General features: G+C 36.8%; 1 protein-coding gene across 3 annotated transcripts in view; it reads left to right on the forward strand.

Moving 5' to 3' along the window:
* The window catches only part of SMYD3 (SET and MYND domain containing 3), a 380229-nt gene that overhangs the window by 294479 nt on the left and 65057 nt on the right, over positions 1–20693 (forward strand). For all 3 annotated transcript variants that reach the window (XM_063151903.1, XM_063151904.1, XM_063151905.1), the window contains 3 exons: positions 8392–8459; positions 10910–11012; positions 17504–17614. In XM_063151903.1, the coding sequence (XP_063007973.1) occupies positions 8392–8459; positions 10910–11012; positions 17504–17614 (282 nt within the window). The remainder of the gene's footprint in view (positions 1–8391; positions 8460–10909; positions 11013–17503; positions 17615–20693) is intronic.

The following is a 20693-nucleotide window of genomic DNA, read 5'->3' on the forward strand; positions in this document are numbered from 1 at the left end:
ACTTTACAAACAGCACATGTATTTGCCAAATCATGGTTTTACACATAACTTAAATTACCTGCTCTCAGAAGATTTTTGACTGCCAACCATCTGGAAGAACAGTACATGATTCCTATTGTCTTACTGATTTCCTAATGTCTTTAATGGGAAGAAAGGGGGTTATAACTCTAAAGGTGATGAATTTAGAAAAGGGCATGTCTGATGCACTGATTTGTAGAACTAATAATGTCACCCAGTTTGAATTATAGGAATAGGTTGGAAAATAAACAAATCCAAGTAACTTAAAACCTTTTTTTTTTTTGCTTCATTGATATGATAGAAAGAACAATAGTTATTCCTTTTGATAAAACTGTATGTCAAAAGAAAAACAATAGTAACTTATCTACAGAGAAGAAGTGTAAGAAAAATGAAAGGAACTGGCAGTGGTATCCATTTTCTTTTGGGCCTCAATGCACAAACATTTTAAGAGCCTGAAATTTTGTTTGGTTAATGCAAAACAGAGAAGGTTTGGGCTAGCCTGGCTTGTCAGTGATCATGGACACAGTTAGGTTGTCAGTGTTGTATGCTTCCATATCGAGTTGCCATGTATTTCTTTTCACCAAAAAAGTCTTAGGTTCAGTCCTAAAACTCCCCAGTCATCTCTGGTTTAGATTGTAAGTCAATTAGCAAAGTGAGACTAGTGCTGGTTCAAAAACCACATGCTGCATCTAAAAAAAAATTTTGAGAAAAAGTGTTTTTTCATAAAAATTGGTTTCCATGTTTCTAAATTAATCAAGTCAAATGGGTTTTGTTGCCAGTTTCAGAAGAAACTTCAAAATCAAGACATTTATTTACATTTGTTTAAGTTTTTAGATTTAAAAGTACTCATTTCAGGCCATTACATTTTGGAAGAGATGTTTCCTTTTTTTCTACTCTTTTTGAAATTTCTTTCAAACATTCTCAGCTTTTGTGCTTTCAGAAATTTCCTAGTGAAAACAATTTTAAAGCAGTGGCATGAAAAAAGTTTTCTCCAGATTTTTATAGTCCTTCTCATTCCCTATCTCCTCCCCTCAGCAGAAAAGATATTGTGACACCAGGGGAAGGGAAGGGAAGGGAAGGGAAGGGAAGGGAAGGGAAGGGAAGGGAAGGGAAGGGAAGGGAAGGGAAGGGAAGGGAAGGGAAGGGAAGGGAAGGGAAGGGAAGGGAAGGGAAGGGAAGGGAAGGGAAGGGAAGGGAAGGGAAGGGAAGGGAAGGGAAGGGAAGGGAAGGGAAGGGAAGGGAAGGGAAGGGAAGGGAAGGGAAGGGGCAAACATTCCACTAAGCCAAATAGACCAAATCCAAGGACTTATGGTTGATGAACTTCAAAAGTTAAATACACTTGAAGGTCCAGCTCAGCAAGCACTTGCAAAAGGAATAGCAAGTATATTGCCTCTGTGATAAGACATCATCAAACACTGAAGTGTTTAGGTTAGAATTTCTCTGACCTATCTTGAACTGTCTAATAGTTTTGTCTGAGCAAATCACGTAATGGAAAGAGGTGGCACATAGTACTTTGTTCCACCCACATTATTAGCTGAAGTTATGTAAGAGTAATTCATCAAGGTTTTGATTTTGCCTATGTAATTTCCATACAAGCATCGGTAGCTGAATCTCACCCTAATAATTCATAGTAAGTCTAACTTCTTTTTTTTCTTAAATATACCATTACAAAGAATTTAAACATCTCTGTAACAGAATAGGCAAGACAAACACAATGTCAGTTAATGACTCCTGGATGCCCATGAAGTTTGATCCCATTCATAAACAAGCAGTGTGTTTTCAATAAGTGGGCGTGCAGTGGCTGTTGAAATCAAGTTAATAACTCTTCCCCATTTCACAGGAGTGGAGTTACCAGTAGGAAAATGAGGATGAAGAGAAGGATGTCATGCTCCTACTCCACTCCAATTAATAATGCCAAATGCTGCAAGCATACTGTAATATGATCCATTAGTGGCTTCACAGCTCCCACTCTCCCGTTCTGCTCCCGAAATAGATGCATTCAGTTCTGTTCCAAAAAGCAGGAATAATAATAACATTTACAGAGCTGGGTAAAAGCTAAAATTTCACCAAGGGGACCATGGGACTTGCTGACTGTTGTCAGAGGAAAATTTGTGAAAAGCCTGAGACAGGTTGCACAAAATTTAATGGGAGTCCTGCAAAAATTCAAGATATTTTGTTTTACACTGAGTGCAATAATTTTGCATATTTCAGGCTTACCTTTTCAATGTCAGGTTTTTAACTATATGTTGCACATGCATATAAAAAGAAAAAGGTGCTCATAGCAAACATAATATTTGTCCTAGTAATGATGGCTTTGAAATTCTTAGTAATCAAATATATTTAGCTGCATAACTAAATATTTTTATTTGAAAGATTGGAGAAGTATGTGTGGGATTAAGGGGAGAGGAGGTAATTTACCATGACCTATTTTCATTCCATTTCAATCAAAATTGCACCACTTAGCTGAGTACTATAAAGGGATGCCTGAAGCACACTTGCACTAAATTATCTGTTAATGTCAGGGCAAATTTCTGGTCTCCTGTCTTGTAGGTGGTGACAGCCTATCTGCAAGGGATACCTGTCTTCTGCACACTCATCAGAAAACTTCATGTGCTAGGATAGCAAAAAAAAGGCCTGAATATTAGTTGATGTGAAGAAAGATGTCCAAAGGCTAAGATGAAGAACTGAGAAAGGAATTGGAAATGCGTGTCTTTGGTGTAACTAGCTCTGAGGTAATGGTAGTCTTTAATTCAGCCAAAATGTTGATGCTTTGGCACAGGAGATTAATAGGAAGTCTTTGAAGTAAAATTAAACACTTGTGAATTCAGTCAAGGTGTGAAACAAACTTTTCGAATTTCATGGTTTTGCAGCATACTTTGGCTTCTGAGCAAACATCATAAACAGTTAACTACTTGTGCCCTTTACTTAGTCTGAAAATCTAAATAAGAAAACTTTCCCTAATATGTTTTGATTTCTGTCTGGAAACATTTGGACAATACTCTTGGTCCCATGGTGTGATTCTTGGGCAGGAGTTGGAGTCAATGATCCCTGCGGGTCACTTCCACCTCAGCTTTTCTGTGATTCTGTCAAAACACGGAAGAAGCTTTTTTTTTTCTCTACACCTATTTTCTTCTTTCTGATATCTCTTTCATCTCATTTTGTTTCTGTGGCCATCATGGAAGCCAGTAAGTGTGTCTGAGTTGAATGTAACGTAGAATTGAATTCTAAGTTCCTGATATGGCAAAAACCTGTAAGCATGTATATGTGAGGCACAAAGGTCTAGTTTTCAAATGTGCCTCATTACAGGGCTCCTTTCAGGGCAGTGTTCAGGTAGCAAATGCCTTCCCACCATGGACAGAACTGCCATTTCAGAGCGAGAAGCTCTGTCTGAGTAGAAAGCCTGGATGTCCTGGACTGTAGGCACAAGCACTTGAGTGTTGTACACTTTAAACAGGGGCTTGACAGGCCTGTCACTGCTGTGGCATACTGTGCATTACAGTTTAGCACTCTTGCTCTAGGGCTCTGTGTGCCAAATGAAGTCATTAGCAGATTTGAGATCTATCAACCATCTGTGCCTGTTATCTGTTCATCTTCCAGCTATCAGTGCAGAACTGTAGTGGGATGTGGTGGCTCTAGAAGGTCTCTGGGGTCTGCCTTGGTCATTCAAGGTAATGTGCCCCTCACCTAGCATTTACTGCTCACCCCTTCCTCCTGGAGAAATGTTTGAGTTTCTTGAGAAGTCTATTAACGTGAGAACTCATTGCAGTATCTTTTGTTAAATAGCTGGCCATGACCAGTGATACCCAGGCAGCTTCAGTGTGAATGAGAAACTTAATAATCCATGAAAGGACTTTTTTAATATCTATTTTTAATTTACATTACATTGGGTTAATAAATTAGGGGAAAAGGGTTCATTATGACTTTCTTCCTGGTGGTGGATTAGAGTACACCAGCTGTGACACACCATTTACAGAGATGGCTGGAGTCATTGAATGTCAGAGCTGGAAACTCTATTGACCCCATCAGTGCAATATACCCTTTGGAAGTCCTTGGGAGGGTTTCTTATGTGTGTTATAAAAGGCTGCCTCACTGTGCTGCAGTAACAGGAGCACGTGGAGACAAAATGATTGATTATTAGCCCTGGTGTTTGTAATTTGATCAGTGCAGCAAGTGTTAGCCAATAATGCTTTGTTTTCTTTCCCTTACACCCTTATTGATGTGTTTCATTGTCTGAGTGTCTGAAATTCCAAATCTGGAATGTCCTGCCATCAAGTCTAACTCTGCTTTATTTAACCCAAAGGCAAATCCTCAGTATAAAGCTGTAGGAATGAGGTCTTAACTGAGAGCAAATGCAACTCATTATGTTGCAAAACTGAAGCCTCTGTGCTCTGTCAAATGCAAACACCAAAATAAATCATGGCTGTCCTCTTGACTGTGAGTCTGGCACTGACAGAGATTTCTCAGACAGTAGCTTTAGACATCTTGAGAACAGTGGCCTCTTTACAGGGTAGATTTACAGAGTTTTCAGTAGTCACTCAGAGAGAAAATCAAATGTAATGTAAGGTTGCAATAATTTCTGTTTGGTGTTAAGGTGTGCCTGAGAGTATTGGCCAGTCAGTAAAATTGGTTTACTCATTATGTGTTTACCAGTCTAGGAGAGATTATGTCTTCTACTTGTGTTACCTTTCTGGGTACAGGGTACTTTAAAATATGTGCAGCCTCAAAAGAACAAATCTTTTAATTTAATTCAGTCAGTTTATATAATATTGTTGGTTGTTTCAAATAGCACCTCCTTTTAAATAAACTTGCAGGATTTATTGACATGGAGGCAACTCAAACACTCAGAAGTGATTCTGTAAACTGTTGAGTTTATAGACTAGAGCTCTGTGGCCAAACAAGCGATGATGATTCACCTTGATCACTCTAGAATATTTCAACATTTTGCATTTTAGAGGCTTGAAAAGTTTGTGACTCCCCCCTGAGAATTTTGCCTAGGTTCTCATGCTGGGAGAAGTGTTTTTTCAGAAACTGTAGAAATAGCAAGTAATTTGTCTTTGCGCTTTGAAGTTCAGAAATACATGGCAATTTTTTTATTTGTGGGTATAACAAACTTTGTGAGTACTTGGTTCTGTTTCTGTATTTGGATATGCTGTCTTAGTGCTTTGTAGCTGGATAGAAAGGAATTTTTAAAGGATTCAGAAGGGACAAACACAAATTAAATTACTGAGATAATTAATACTGCAGTATTTAAAACAACAAGGAACATACCATTGTTTGGAAAACACTCATTGAAGCAATCAGTTGCTGAGATTTGTTTATTTTTCTTATTTTTAATCACATAGAATCAGTACCTTGTTGTAGTATAAGGAATAGAGTCAGTTAAGGCAGAAAAAAAGATAGCACAAAATAACTATGAAACTTGAAAGAAATGCTGTGATGCATGAGAAAGTGTTTGTTTTGCCTTGGGTTTATGTGTTGGGTTTTTTTCCCCTAGAAACAGAGTTAGTTAACTTCCAGTCCCAGTAGGCTTTGATCTGTAAACAATTGCCTCAGGAACAAGCAGCTTACTCATGCTCTCCTGCAGAAATGTTGGATACTCCAGATTTGGCTGTTATTTGAGCTACATCTGTGAATTTTGGGAAGCTAGAAAAACTGACTTTTCTTTGGGTGTTATCTAAAAAAAAATGCCGTCTTTATTTTGTTCCTTGGAAGTGGTGACCTACAACACCAATTCTCGTTTTGAAATCTCGTAATTCCCCTCGATAGAACGGACCTTTAAGTCAGACTTAAAGCATCCTAAAAGTTTGTATAAGTAGAAATGTAGAAGTGATTCGGTAGATTTTTTAGAAACTTTGTAACAAATCTAAAAGAGAACAGAAAGCCAACCATATAGCAACAGCCTACAAATATTTCATATTTGATATCATTGTGGGCTGCTAGCTGTCTATGGAGGATTGCCATTACACCAGAATTTCTCACACTGTAAATGGTGACATCCTCCTCCTCTCTCCACCCTAATCTCAGTTCCTCTCTCTCCACTTGCTGAGCACAGAAGCAGCCATGACTGGGGTTGCTCTCTGCAGCACGCATTATTTGTGTATGGCTGTTGGTTTTTTCCATTCCTGAGCTTAAAAGGGGGGAAAGATTGTCTTCTCGGAGGTTAAACAAACCTCAGAGCACCTGACAGATCCTCTGCCTCTGGCAGGATTGTGCACTGAATCATACAGCTCAGAACTCATGGGAGCACTTGAACCCATGTTTGTGTATTAAATGCCTTTTTAGATTTGGCCCTGTATACTTTGGATTCCCAGTATTATATTTGAAACTGTAAATAATTAGAAACTAGATGGCATTTCACTGCCTTACTGGCTATTGAGATGCATCTGTGTATTGTGAAAATATCTGAGAGGTTAAAAAGTGCCTCACAGTGAACTACTATTAAAAATAGCTCTCCATATCTGAATCTCAGCTTATTCATTCATCTCAAATTTTTCTTTGAAGGTATCCTGGTATAAAAAACTGATTCATGTTTCAAAAAGGAAGAGGTAAAAATATTGTGAATTCTGTGTGTAAATCTTTTCACATAATATAATATATAACTTTAATAGAAAATGGTGAAACAGTCTCTATAACTCTATGGTGATCAAAATTCAATGTTATTAATATAAATATGGTAATAATAAGAGATTTGCAAGAAAGAGGAGTTCATTTGTTTCTAGGACATGCTTGACCTCTGCTACTTTATGATCTGTTAGAGAGACCTAAGGCTCACAAAAGCTGGCTTTCTTTCTATTTTACCTGGAAGGCATTATTTTTTCAATAAATACCAAAATCAGGTCAATATTTTTAGAACCAGGATAATTGCCACCTGAAATGGACTAATCTTTGCTCAGAGGTTGTCTGACACTTTATACCCAATGTCAGCAGGAAAGAAATAACTAAGATGTATGATTTTGGTAATTGATAGGGAACATTTGAAAGGGTTACATAAATAATAGACTAATCAAAGTATTGTTTAATGGTTTACAAAAACACATGCCCTACTGCGTGTACATTTATTTAAATTAATGTTGCTGTCATAATTTATGAGAAATTTTGAAAGAGGATTTCATTTTCACCTTATGGTTAATGGTATCATAAATAATAATTTGTCAGTTTATAGGATAATTTATACTATTAAATTGTTCAACATACCTCTTTAAAACATAGGTGTGCATTTATTGTTCTGGACAATTACTCTGTGAATAAAACTGCAACTTTCAAATCTCATTTCCATGTCTGCCAAACCCTACTCTTAACTCATTTTCTGTTCTAATGAGAATTAATGACATTAATAATCCAATGCTATGCAGAAGAGACCTTGGACTTTTCTTGTATATGCAGTATCATGCAGTATTTTTCTAAAGAAGATATTAATACATCAATAATAACTATCAACATATCTAAAAAATTAATGTAAGAAAACACCAAAACCAGCTCTTCCCCAAAAATCAAATACTTGAAAAATACATTCACAATTGAATTCTGTTTGTTTTTTTTTTTTTTCATTTAAGCACATGTAAGTTGTACTTGTTAATAATTTACTAAGTGTTGATATATCTTGAACACCAAAAAGGCTCAGTCTGATAGTTTGGGGTAGGACTAAATCTGCTTACAGGAATCTTCCATTTTTCCCCATTATTTTCTAAAACCACTTTAATATTGTATGATTATATGAAGGAAGAATACATTACAATAGGAATATTTGAAATTAATGAAAAGGTTGTATTTCCCTTGGACAGCAATTTGAACATGCTTTGTCATCAGATCTTCTACATGCAAACCCAAATACCCATAATGTGAAAGATTTTGCATTTATTTGTGCCCATATCAGGTTGCCAAAACTGAGGCTGCTATTTTCTTCTAAACAGTCCCACATATATATTCTATGGGTTCCACTGCTACTCATTAAAAGGTGCTGTGAGAGCCTGGCATCAGCAGAGTCCCTGCATGGAGAACAGCCACTCTTTCCACCAGCAGTCACTATCCTCTGCTGGGTTGTTCCTGGGCTGAGCTTCTCAGACTCTATGTAGGATGGCTTTTTTTATTCTTCTTTTCCTTCTACTTCAGGAAACAGGGCCCCTGCATGTGTTTAACCCCACATTTTTTTTCAGGATACTAAGATTTCTGCTTTTAATTGACAGCAGTTTTACAGGAGAGTGTGTCCCAGATGTGATTGCTGTAAAATGAAAGAGCGCTAGTGTTGGGCTTAAATGTTTCCCATCTAATTACCATTTGCCCCTTCATTTTATTTTGGAAGGGTTTTTTTTCACTTGAGTGTGGGGTTTCCAAATGATTCTGGTAATCCTGGATTTTTTTCCCTTGTTTTTACAGGTGACCTGTAACAGTTTCACCATCAGTAATGGAGAGATGCAGGATGTTGGTGTTGGCCTCTATCCCAGGTACTGTGGACACTGTTTCATTCACAGGCAAAATCTGTGTCAATTTTTTCCCCTTTTTTCCAAGGTAGCTGTAAGGACCATCAAAGCACCAGGTAACATGTCTAAATGAGAAACTGGGAAATGGAAATAAATTAAAGCAGAGTAAAAAAGTACAATCTGGTTGAAAGCATTCTTAATAGTCCTTATTACAGCATTAAAACAGTTTAAATGGTATGCATCTTTGTATTTTATTTTTATGGAGGTGGTAGTCTTTTCTAAGTGAGAATAAATGCTGACATCAAGAATGTGCAACTGGGACTAGTGAGGGAAACCTGTTCAATGATGCTTTAAAATACAGATATTTTGCAGCTGAGAGCCTTCAGAATTAGTAACTAAAAGAAAAAGATTGATATATTTATAAGTAAATTACCATAACAAAGAAACCAGTAAGGTGAAAAGATGAGTCCCTTAAGAGATAGATGTTACTATTTCAATTTCTTATTATTGTTTCTTATTTGTGTTAGGAAAGAAGTATGTACCAATGAAGATTTTATCTTTGTAGAATTAGTAACCTGTAATCATAAATATGGAAAATTAGTATGTAGTTTAAAAGTATGTTGTACCATCTAATTTTTTTGTTAATGCATGGTTGAATTATGTTTGTCAGTACCTCAGTTGGCCTATCACTGCTGTTTCTTTTCCTTCTAATGTCATATGCAAGATTTAAATAAGGACACAATATCTTGAGGTCTGCCTTGAAGTAAAGATGAGGAAAAGGTAGTTAGGAGGACATGGGAATTAGTGTCATGAAAAGTGCAAAACAGTCATTTGATTTCACAATGGAATAAAAACAATAATTGAGAAAAATAAAATATTATTTTTGAGCATTATTATTAGGGAAATACTTGCTTTTGGTTGAAATAAGCCCTTAACTGTGAAGAAAGTATCTATCTATGTTCAATGGTGATGCACTGGCAAGGGATGCCAGAGACTCTTTCCCAGGTCACTTCAGAGCAGTTTGAATTTTGTTTTAGCAAAACAGCTGGAAAAATTGAGAACTTTAAATCTGTGGTTTACAAGTCCCGGCCAAATGTCGTCCCAGATGAATTCATATGCTTCTAGAGGAAATTGTCATCAAACCCACTAGTGTCTCCATGAGACGAGATTTAATTAAAAGTTCTTTATTAAGCCTTATTAAGAGGTTGTATATTGTTGTATGGCTTGATAGCTTCAGCATCACAAAATATTTTGGAAAAGGTAAAATCCTGTGGTCCTGCTGTGCATCACATTGTGAGCAGCTTTGAGAGTGTGCCCAGTGATCTCACAATAAGTGTAATGGATACTCTCTCAGAGGGTTCTTGAGGAGATTAACCACAGATATTTCATAAGGCCAGAAGGGATACCAAAAGAGTCAGACCCCTGTTGATACCTCCTGTAAGAGTCAAAAAACTAAATAAACATGGTTTGGTGCAGGGCTCTGACCTTGGCAACATCGTCTATTTTACCACCATCAATCAGCTGGGATTTTGAGTAGCTGAATCAAGGAACAAGGACAGAATATAAATGCAGCTAGGAGCTGGATAAGCCAAAAATTCTTCTTCCAGCCTGATAATGCCAGAATTATTCTTTCAATGGGTCATTCCCATAGGGAAAAAACATCAACCCCATTTCTGCTACAGCAAAAATATTTGCCTGGCAGAGTCAGTTGTTTCTCAGCTAAGGAAACTCGTGATTCAGAAGTGTATAGGAGATGTTGTTAGCAGGGTCCTTCAGACAGTGGGAAGGGTGTGCTTGTGCAGTGCTTGTGTCTCTTGAGGGTGCCAGCAGCTCCCTAAGGAGCTGTGCTGCCCCAGCTGTCACATGCCACAAGAACAGAGGCTGCGCCAAAATATGCATTAAAATAGAAACAATGGCCATGTTTCTTCTTTTAACTCTAAACACCAACTTCTTTGGCTTTGGGGCATAGTATACTCCATTTTCTCCTGATAGGAAATACAAGTTGATTGCTGGCCCCTTTGAGCTGTGCTTGCAGTGACAGTCAAGTAATCAATAAGGTTAGTGCACTGAAACTGAGCAGAAGCAGCAGAAAGAGAACTCAGTCCCTCTTGCCAAGGGAGGTACTGTCAAGGTAACAAGGTTAGTGTCAAGGTTACAAGGTCACCTTGTTCCCTCTTGCCCAGTCCCCTGAATCAGGGGGCCATCGCCTTCCTCCTGCCCTGAATACACAAAAGGCAGAAACATTTGAAGAGATCCTGACATGGCTCCTATTACTAAGGAATATAAATCTTCTAAGCATTCATTTTCCTCCCCTAACCAGGAGCAGCTGATTTAACAGGGAATTTATTTGTTTCATGACTCAATTGCTTGATACTTCATATGTAATCATGTTAGCTACTTTCAAATGATTAAAGGGAAATGGCAATGGAGACTCCTCTGCTAAGTTTTTTTTTTCTTTCTTTCACCCCTCACAGCATGTCTTTACTGAACCACAGCTGTGACCCAAACTGCGTGATCGTTTTTGAAGGATACCAGCTTTTACTTCACTCTGTCCGAGAGATCCAGATTGGTGAAGAGGTAATTAACTTGTCCTCCCTTCCATCACAGACACCTGCAACAATGACATCTCCCTAAATAAATTCCAGACTGCTGGGCCACCAGCTTAATATTTTGATGATATATTGATGCCACTTTCTAGCACATAGCTATCAGGAGGAAAATGATAAATAGAATCATCTCTTCACACTGCCTGGGCCCCGTAATCATTACTTCTCATAAATCACTAGCAATCTTGATAAATTCCTGTTCCTCCTTTCCTCCTCTAGGCACTTCATTTTGTTTGTATTTGAGTGTCTTTACCCTGATGGGAACACTTACAGTATTTCTGAGTGGAATGCAGTGTTCCTTAAGTCATTGCAACAATAACATTTGTCAGGTGGCAACCATGCAGTTGTAGTAAACTTTTCATTGACAGTGAAAGCAGCAAAACAAGGTTTGTTTGCTTGTCCATTTCACTAGGAAAGACTTCAAAATATCCTTTTCAAGAGATTTGTGATTTGATCTAAAGTAATCTCTACTTTTTTTTACAATAGCACTTGTATTAATTTGAAAAAAAGCATTTGTGGCTAGAAATAAAAAAAAAAAAAAAATTTGTAGCAATGCAGTACTGAATTTGCTTAATTCAGTAAGACCTGAAAAGTGTGCATATATGTAATTTCAGATGCATCAATGACCTACACAGTCGTAGCTGTTGGTCATTTCAAAATCATAACCTTATGCAAATATGATTCACACCTGTTCTTAAAACTCTATACTTATTTTGATTTAGACACGCCTAGTATGTGCCCATGAAGTTTTTTCTTTTTTAATGTATTCTTTCTCAATGATAGTAGGGCATCACAGTAAGTAAATGGATGAAAATTTTTTTATGCTTATTTTCAAATTAATAACCAAAATAAGTAAGTGGTAGAATATTTTTTTCAGTGAAACATTGTTAAGAAGCAACAAAAATGTTTTTGCATGCTTACCTTTTTGCCGAGAGAATTCTTTCAGGATGCAATACATGTTTGTGGAGCTATCAATTATAGACATTTTTCAGTTCAGCATTCTTGTTTAAGTGTTGTTATAGACACCTTCCTCCTATATTATCCATTAACCATAACTTTCCTCTTGGCTTCCCAGTTCACTAAGATGGGTTGCTTATTTAAATATACAGTAGATTTTAATGAATTACCAGGAAGAAAATGTGTTTAAGGCTTAAGAGACAAAGTAAAGCTACAAAGTCAGTATTAGGTTGGATCTGTTATGGGAAGTGGAAGGGAAATAAAATTTTTGTGAGGGTATGTACAACTCAGTACCTATTTACTTTTCCTTATATACAACTTCTGCCTCTTTTCGTTTTGTGTTCTGCATGATGACTTTGATGCAACTTTCCACACTGCCTTCGTGCTTGCCTACAGCAGGGTGAGCTCAGTTTTAGTAATAGCCAGGTATTGAATTTACAAACATTGGTACATGAAACTGTATCATCTGTTGTGAGCTGAGTTTTAACTTATATTACTGGTGTCGTGATCTGAGCTAATGAAGATACATGTCAGGGAGGAAACTGATTGGGTTTCCTTAATAAATTGGGTGCTCTGAGATAGTAACATGAACATTATTTCGTCATGAAGCAACAAAAAATTTATAATCACTAGAAATTTTCTCTTATCCTGCTCAAACTTACACTAGATGCATACAGAATGAGATCCATGATAAAATAATTAATAGAAATTAAGCACTTAGATTTATCAGAAATAAGAAGCTGAGTAGCAAGTCAAGCTCAGATTAGTAGAAGAGGACTTTTCCATCCTTACAGGAACATATTTTTGCACATTTGTAGCACTTTCTGTCAGAGCACACTGCAGCAGTTTACTCATGCCAAGGAGTTGTTGACCACCTAAAGTTGCAGGGAAAGCAGAGACATGGGGAGCTGAGATTTCTGGCTATTGTGGTCATCTCAGCATTCTGAACTTTGCTTCCAGAACCTCAGAAGTAATTATAACACCTTTTTGCTCTTCAAGAAAATTACAGAATTGCAGAATGTTTAGATTTGGAAGGGATCTCAGAGATCATCTGGTCCCTTGCTGTGGGCAGAGACACTTTCACTAGACCAGGCTGCTCAGACCTCCATCCAACCCAGCCTTGAACTCTACAAAGGATGGAGCCTCCACAACTTCTCTGTAATGTTGACAATTACAGTTTTTGTAGCTTTAGATGATGTTAATTTGACAGCATACAAAGATTTTCTTTACTTGCAGCTCTTTGCGACAATGAAATTTAAAAGTTGCGGAGAAAGATGAGATATGGGGAAGGATTATTAAAAAGCAAAAATTATTTGTCTAGAGATCATGAGGGCTCCTTTACTGGGAAAGTAGCCTATCAGCTAGTTTTGTCAAAAAGACAAGCAGCCTACTCTTAAGAGGTCTTCATCATTTCCCGACCCTTAAGTTACCACTTCAAACAGCATCAAGATGTGTGCTATAATTTCAATTGACTTTTTGTTAGTTGCTGAGTCTACCTGGTGTTTTGCAGGCAGACATGAGATGATTTCCCCTCCTCTCCAATCAGAAGTTTTATGGCTTCAAATCAATTACTCTTGCTGGGAGACAGAATGGATTAGCTGAGGTGCAGTTCTGCTCCAAAATGGGTTCTTTGCTTCTCACCAGCTTCAGAGTTCAGTTAGAGCAAATTTGTATCTTTCTTCATAATATCATATAACTGGCTGTACCTTACAGAGCAACATTTTTTTAAATACTGAAAACAAATAATCATTTCAGATGATAAGCAAATAAATCTATTTTCATGATAGATTTCAACCAAGTTATATAGTGTTTTTGTTACTGTAATTCTGTGAGAAGTTTTGTATCTTTGTATGCTTGACACATTACATTTTTTCCCATTTAAGTTTGTAGAAAAAAATTTTTCCTTGAGTTAGGAGTTTTGCTGGTTTTGTACCACTGCAGAAAACCTTTTGATCTTATGTGCCAAAGCAGAAAGAGTGCAAACTCTTAAGCACTTGTGTAACTCTGTCTCAGGAACAGATTTCTGTACACAACCCTCCCTAAGATTCTGAGAGCCATGATTGCAAAACCAAGAAGATTCCTTTTCCTTTTTTTCCCCCTGCCGCTAGCATTGAAATACTTGATTTTAAATTTTTACAGAATTTTCCATCAAGAAATTTTGCGGCTTATATTCTGTTACAAAAAAAAACAAAAACCAAAACAAAACCAAAAACCCAACAACAACAACAAAACCCTACATAAATTAAGTCCACTGCATCGTGGCAGTAATGGAAAATTGTGTCTACCTCAGTTGGCAGATGAGGAACATGAGAAACTAACCACCATATCCATGATTAAAGAATTTCTGTGCTCAGACAATGCTGTATTTCTAAGGAAAGGGTCTTAAGAGTCAATAAGTCACATGGCTTTTAAATAATTCCTTGCCTTCATAAATGTTTTTTATATATATTCTCCAGTTTGGGGGGAAAAGATTTATTACATTCTTTATAAACGATGCAATAAAGAGGCAAGCTTTGGTCAGTTGAAGTAATGTTTTAATTAGTAGCATACATCCCACATGCAAATACCATTAAGACAACCTTTGATAAATGGGCACATTTCCCAAATATGTACAAGTTAAATGAGCCTTGCATCTAATGAAGTGATCCAAAATTAAACCAAGGACAGAAGAGAGACTTGAATACAGAAATTTTGGTTTTAAACAATTATATTATTAGTATAGGCTCAGTCACTGTTAGGTTGATCATGTTTCTAAATATTCTAATTACATTTTGCCACTCACTCTGCCAGCTACAAACATTTTTTTCCCTAATGGATTTCTCCTGGCAGGGCTGGGAATTTGAACTTGGGCAGGAGAGACCCTAAGTTGTTAAAATGCTAAAAGGAGAGATAAATGTGATGGAGCGTCTTTTCCTCTTTCTGCCCAGTCATATGTTTTAATCCAGAGCATGTTGGTACGTTACTGTTCATATCCACAACTGTTTGGCAACCTATGAAAAAGAAATGTCTTTTTTTTAACTTCTTCCTACCCCAAGGTTTCTGCAACATAAATGAAAAAAGCTGAGGGTGGGGGGATGGAAACCAAAGATATAAAGAGAGAAAGGGATGAAGCCTGTAGGCTGGATAGGTAAGGTACATTTAGTGTTGGCTCTGTGTTTATTTCACAGTATTGTAACTAAACTCTGCCTAATGATGGTTTCATTACTAATGACAGGGTTTAAAACATTGTCTTAAATATTTTGACAAAGAGTACACTAATATCACATTATTTTTTTGTCAGAAGATTCCTACTGTCTTGCACTGTATCTGAACTTGGTTGAATCCTTTTTACTGTTGGATGCCACCTGAACCTAAAGCCCAGCAGGACACGAGTCAAAACCAGGGATGTTTATTCAGACGACAAGAGACCGGGAACAGCCAGTGTGTGAAATGATTTTGACAGAAAACACTTGCGAGTTGCAAGGAGACATGAAGATTTGGGAGGCTTTTGATGGGAGAGGGAAATTGGGTTTTGGATGTCTGAAGGATGAGGTTAGGACTGCAGCTTGGATGGAAAATGCTTTGTGGGAAGGAAGGGAGACCGATCTTTCTTACCACACCAAGGGGGATGCAGATTAGGACCAGCTGTGGAAAGAAGTTGTTGGGGTCACTGAAGATGAGAAATCAGAGTAGGGCAACAAGGACTGTTAACTTGGGAAAGCAAGTGAACACAGTAGGGAAAGGTGAAGGATAAGGCTAAGGCTAAAGGACAGACCTGAGACTGGTACAAGGAAGAAATCATCCCATTGTACCAAAAGTGGCTACGCAAGGAGCTAGAATTTATGGCTAGAAAACAGGTTTAGGTAATCAAGTGTTGAGAATTAGACAGGAAAATTATATTCATGTTGAGGGGTAGAGAAAAGAAGAGAAAGAATAAGAGGGACATTGGAGATAAGGGGGCAGAAGAGACAAAGCTTGGAAGAAAAGGATGGAAAATAAATAAGCAGCACAATTTCCATCCATTCCCTGCAGAAAGATCAGAGGGAAGCCTAAGGCTCCCATGTAAAATATTATTGCAGACTGTTTTGCTGTAAGCCAGTAGTGGTGAAACTAATCCTCTCTTGGCTCAGATATCCACAAGCTGGGGCAGAACAACATTATCTAGAATTCTAAACCTAACCAAGTTCTCACACTTGCTAACTTTTGATTAATTGTGGAATTTTAATTTGTCTCTCTCATTAATTATACTATTAATCTTCAATTATGAGGCCATATTTATTTTAAATGCTTGACTTTGCCATCTCAGTAGACTTCTTTTAACACAGTTCTCCTTCAATATGTAATGAAATTACACTGTAATAATAAATGAAAAAAAATGCAGGCATTGTTTTAGTTGCTTGGTAATTGCTCATTCAATTAGAAAGCTCACTAATTTGCAAAAATGCAGGTTCTGACAATGGATTTCATGGTCATTACTAAAATTGGTCAGGTTTTCCTGTAATTTCTTTGAATGGACTCTCATGATTTAACTGAAAACCAAGTGAAAATTCTCCCAATTAGTTGAAGTGTCTAGGCTCAGGATGAAATAATGTGACCTGATTTTTTTTCAGCTCTGACCCCTCTGGAGTGTTTCAAAGTGTGTTGGGCGTATAGTGTAATCACCGAATAGCATCTGACTGTATACTGGTCTGAACTGAGCTGGTTTTTTTGTTATATCCTTTTCCTTATCATTAGTTTGTGCCTGTGAAGCATTTTAAACATTTCAAGAACTCTACAAATGGTTAGTCCTGTAAAATTCTTTCTGGCAGGCATCAAAGTGAACAAACTACAGACTTCTCTGTAGCTCATTGGAATTCACTCTGTACAGTGTAAGAAGTTGAAAAATGGCACAAATTTAGGCACAAATTTTCTTTTATCATTTTAATAAATCTTCTTGTCAGTAGTTTCAACAACTTAGACTGCAATGCTTTTGTGCTTCCTTGGTCACAAGGGAAACATCACAGAGACACTGAAAATGGGTATGGCATAAGAGGAATTCTCCCCAGGCTCAAACATATATTTTCAAGAAAGTAGGGGCTTACCTGAGGAAAAAAATTTGGAGATAGTTGGACATTGTGTAACACTAGTGGTAAATACACTCTTAAACTCTGGAGCTAGACAGAAAATGAGATTTCATGCACAAGGGATTCAGATGCTTTATGCATAGCTTCTTTGCCATCTTTTCTCACTCTCCTTTGTTTTTTTTTTCCTACAAATAAGGATTAAAAGTTGAAATAGCGATAATTTTGGGTGGAATTAATAATTTCAAACAATATTGATCTTGAAATGTGAAAAAGTGAAAGAAAAAGAAATTGACTGCTTTTACCTTCTGTAAAAGTAGTCAATTTCTTCTGGAAAATAATCTGTTAGCATTTTATTTTATGCTGGGAAATATTTTGTATCCAAAAAAATGTTGCCTCCGCTAATACATACACAGAATATGGATTTTTTTGTAAAATATACCAACTCTTTTTGTTTAATGTACAGCTCACCATCAGCTATGTTGAATCACTGGTGCCTACCAGGGAGCGCCAGAAGCAGCTGATGCGCCAGTATTGCTTCGAATGTGATTGTCCACTCTGCCAGAACCCAGAGAAGGTAGGTTGGGAAAAGAAATTCCTTGACAGTGAAACAGAATTTTCTAAGGCCTGTCAGCAGCTTTCCTTCCTTATAGTAATACTTATCTTTGGCTACTAATTGAATGGCCAGAAGAGGGGAGAAAATGCCTCTGCCCTCGTTGCGGTTTTTGTTGCTGTGAAAGACAACTCTGAATGACAGAAAAGCAGAAAGTGTTGGCATTTTTCTATTCAAAAGAGCAATCTTGGAACTTCAACTGAAGCCACTTGTCTGATACTACAGGAAGGTTGTGCTTATCCTCAAAATAATGTTGAATTAATTTTGTCAAACACCTGCATCAGTAATTTTCAAGAACTACCAAGCTTGTTCAGCAGTTGTTAGAGAGAACAGTGAGCATCCTTGGGTGACTTTGTAGTTTTTATGCTCACTTACATCACAAGTCCTTGGAGTAGCAGGTCAGTGGTTGTAGTAGATAAACTTTTGTTCAGTATGATCTCTTACTGGGGTTCAGCCTAGCCTCATTTGATTATATTCTGGTTTGCTTCATATTAATACAACCTTGGCACACTAAATTTGTCTCAGAGGCTGATGAGAGATTAAATGGAATAGGCAATATGAGGCTGGCTTAATAGCAGTTTTTAAGCACTTAGTCTCTTTTGTTATATGTACAGTTGCTCTTATTTTCACAAATGCTTGTTTGGAGTGAGTCACCTGCCATAGCTAAATGTGTTCCTGTAAGATTAGAAGTAGTAAAAAGGTATTGATGAAAATGTAATTCCAAAGAGCATAATATGATTCATGAAATAATAGCAGTGCAGAAAAAAAAAACAGAAAACAGAAAAAGAAACCCCCAAAGTTTAAACTAGAACATATGCTTTGATTCATCAGTAGGCAGTTCAAAAAAGAAAAAACAGAAAATTTCAGGCTTATGACATAATGCTAAATTACTTCCTGTCTGTGTTGGCATTCTGTGTCTGATAAAAGCTGCTGCAATTCTACTCCGAGGCAGTGAAGTGAAGACGTCTTTTTATCTTTCTTTTAAAGATGGTCACTCAAGTGCCATGAAATCTTTGATTAGTTTTAGGTAAATGGCATCCTCACAGATGCAATGATGATTAAGAAAAATAAGCAGGCTAAAGAGTCTTCAAGGATCACTTAACAGTTTGTGAAAGGGTAGGCGAATGGTGTAAAGAACATTCAGCATGTGGAAAGTTTTAGGAAATATCTCCAGACTGGTGTATATGTAATTGTAAGAATCAACATATAACATCAAAAAAACACTGTAGTGAAATTATATGAGCATATATTAATGAAAGCAATACTCTCATACATAGGTTAAAATTATTAATGATTTTTTAAAAAATATTATTTTCATTTGTGTTCATAGTCTATAGATCTTTGTTTTGCCCTTTCACAAAATTTCCCTGGGAATGATACTGTGAAATGTTTGGAAGGCTCTTTGTGACTGCATTCTGGAATTCTGTGCTTGTTGATTGTTACCATGTTAAGATGGCTGTGAAGGTCTAGAAGCATCATGGCAGCTTGGTCTGTTAATGTCTATGAAGAGGACATCTTTATCCTCAGCTTCAGTTTAGGGTCATTAAATGTTATCTGCAGCAGTCCTCATAGTATTAATTTCTCTGTGAAAACTGAATTTGTAAAATCTCTACGTGACTAGCTTGTTTGGGTTTTGTTCTTCCATTTATCTTTGTCACTGCTAGCTGAGAGTCATGTAACATTGCAGGTACAGCAGGAGATAATATTTTTGGAAATTCTGGGTTTAGATTTAGATGCTTAAAATTGATAAAATCATTCAAAATCTCCCTGCTGAAAGACCCCTAATACTGAGACAAATTTCCAAGTCATCTTAAAAAATTTTTAAAAAGCAAAATCTTTGTGAATAGAATAGGCAACAGCTGTAACTTGGGATCATCAAGAGTGGCAGAGTCAATATTGTGAACCACTATAGTCAGCTAAAAGTAAATTCCCATATTGCAGCATTGCTTTGCAGAAAAAAAGATAGTTTGGTTAACAGCAGTTCATCTCATGTATCTTTCTTATAGGTAAAAATGCAAATTCCAGAAATGCTTTATCCATTCAAGTAATTTCATGTGTATTGGGGATTTTTTTCAGTTTATCTCATCCAAAAAGCTAGAACCCTTTTTGAAATCACATTTATAGACACACAAACACTTGGAGCTTGTGTTACTGCTGTCTTGCTGAGTGTGCTTGTCGGCTGCTAAACACATACTAGGGACTAGTGAAAGCTCTCAAGATGCACACATCAATTTATAGTAAAGTTTTAAGTCAAGTAATATGCACTGTAGCTTTTATTCTACATCTTTTTTAATGTTTTAAAAGTGATCTTGCAAATCCCCTGGGAAATATATGTTACAAGTTTATATGAAGAGCCCATAAACCTTATGTTTATTTGTGCTTAGTTACATGCATCTTTATTTATTCATATTTGTAAAAACATTTGCAAAGATAATTATCAATGAAATTTATTTTTCCTGCTGTATTTTTTAAAGGCTTGTTCATTTAGTGTTAAATGCCTGAGTGAAGAAGGAAGATGGTATCAAGTTTCTGTTCTCAAGTCAGCTACTGACTGCTAGTGACCTTGGGAAATTTGTTTTAATCAAGACCAACTTTTGTGTTTTCTAAGATCCAACCCTTATTTTTCATAATTGGTAGGAAGCCACCATTTCAAGTGAAGCTCAACAGGTTTTTGACTAGAAAACAGATCAGACTGTATTGGGGCTCATTTTTGTGAATGTTCTGTGAAGCTCTGGTTTGTTCAGTCTCTAAAAATGCAGTGAGAAGATAATTTATCTCTAATTTATACTTCTGTTGAGTATGCTGGTGCCCAAAGGATAATGAAGAAAGGTGCTGTATTTTCTAAGGTATTGTAGCTTTATATAATGGATTTTTAAAAATGAGAATAGTTCCTTGAAGCAGAATGGTTTGGGGATTGTGTGCTTTCTGCCTCCCTTATACCAAGAGCAAAGACAAGCAGCTCATTCATACTGTCTTCAGTAGAAATCCATGAAAATTGGAATGGATAAAAGAGGTTAAAGGAATGCCTTGAAGTAAATTGTCC

Source organism: Melospiza melodia, chromosome 3 (assembly GCF_035770615.1).
Source record: "Melospiza melodia melodia isolate bMelMel2 chromosome 3, bMelMel2.pri, whole genome shotgun sequence".
Lineage (NCBI taxonomy): Eukaryota > Metazoa > Chordata > Aves > Passeriformes > Passerellidae > Melospiza > Melospiza melodia.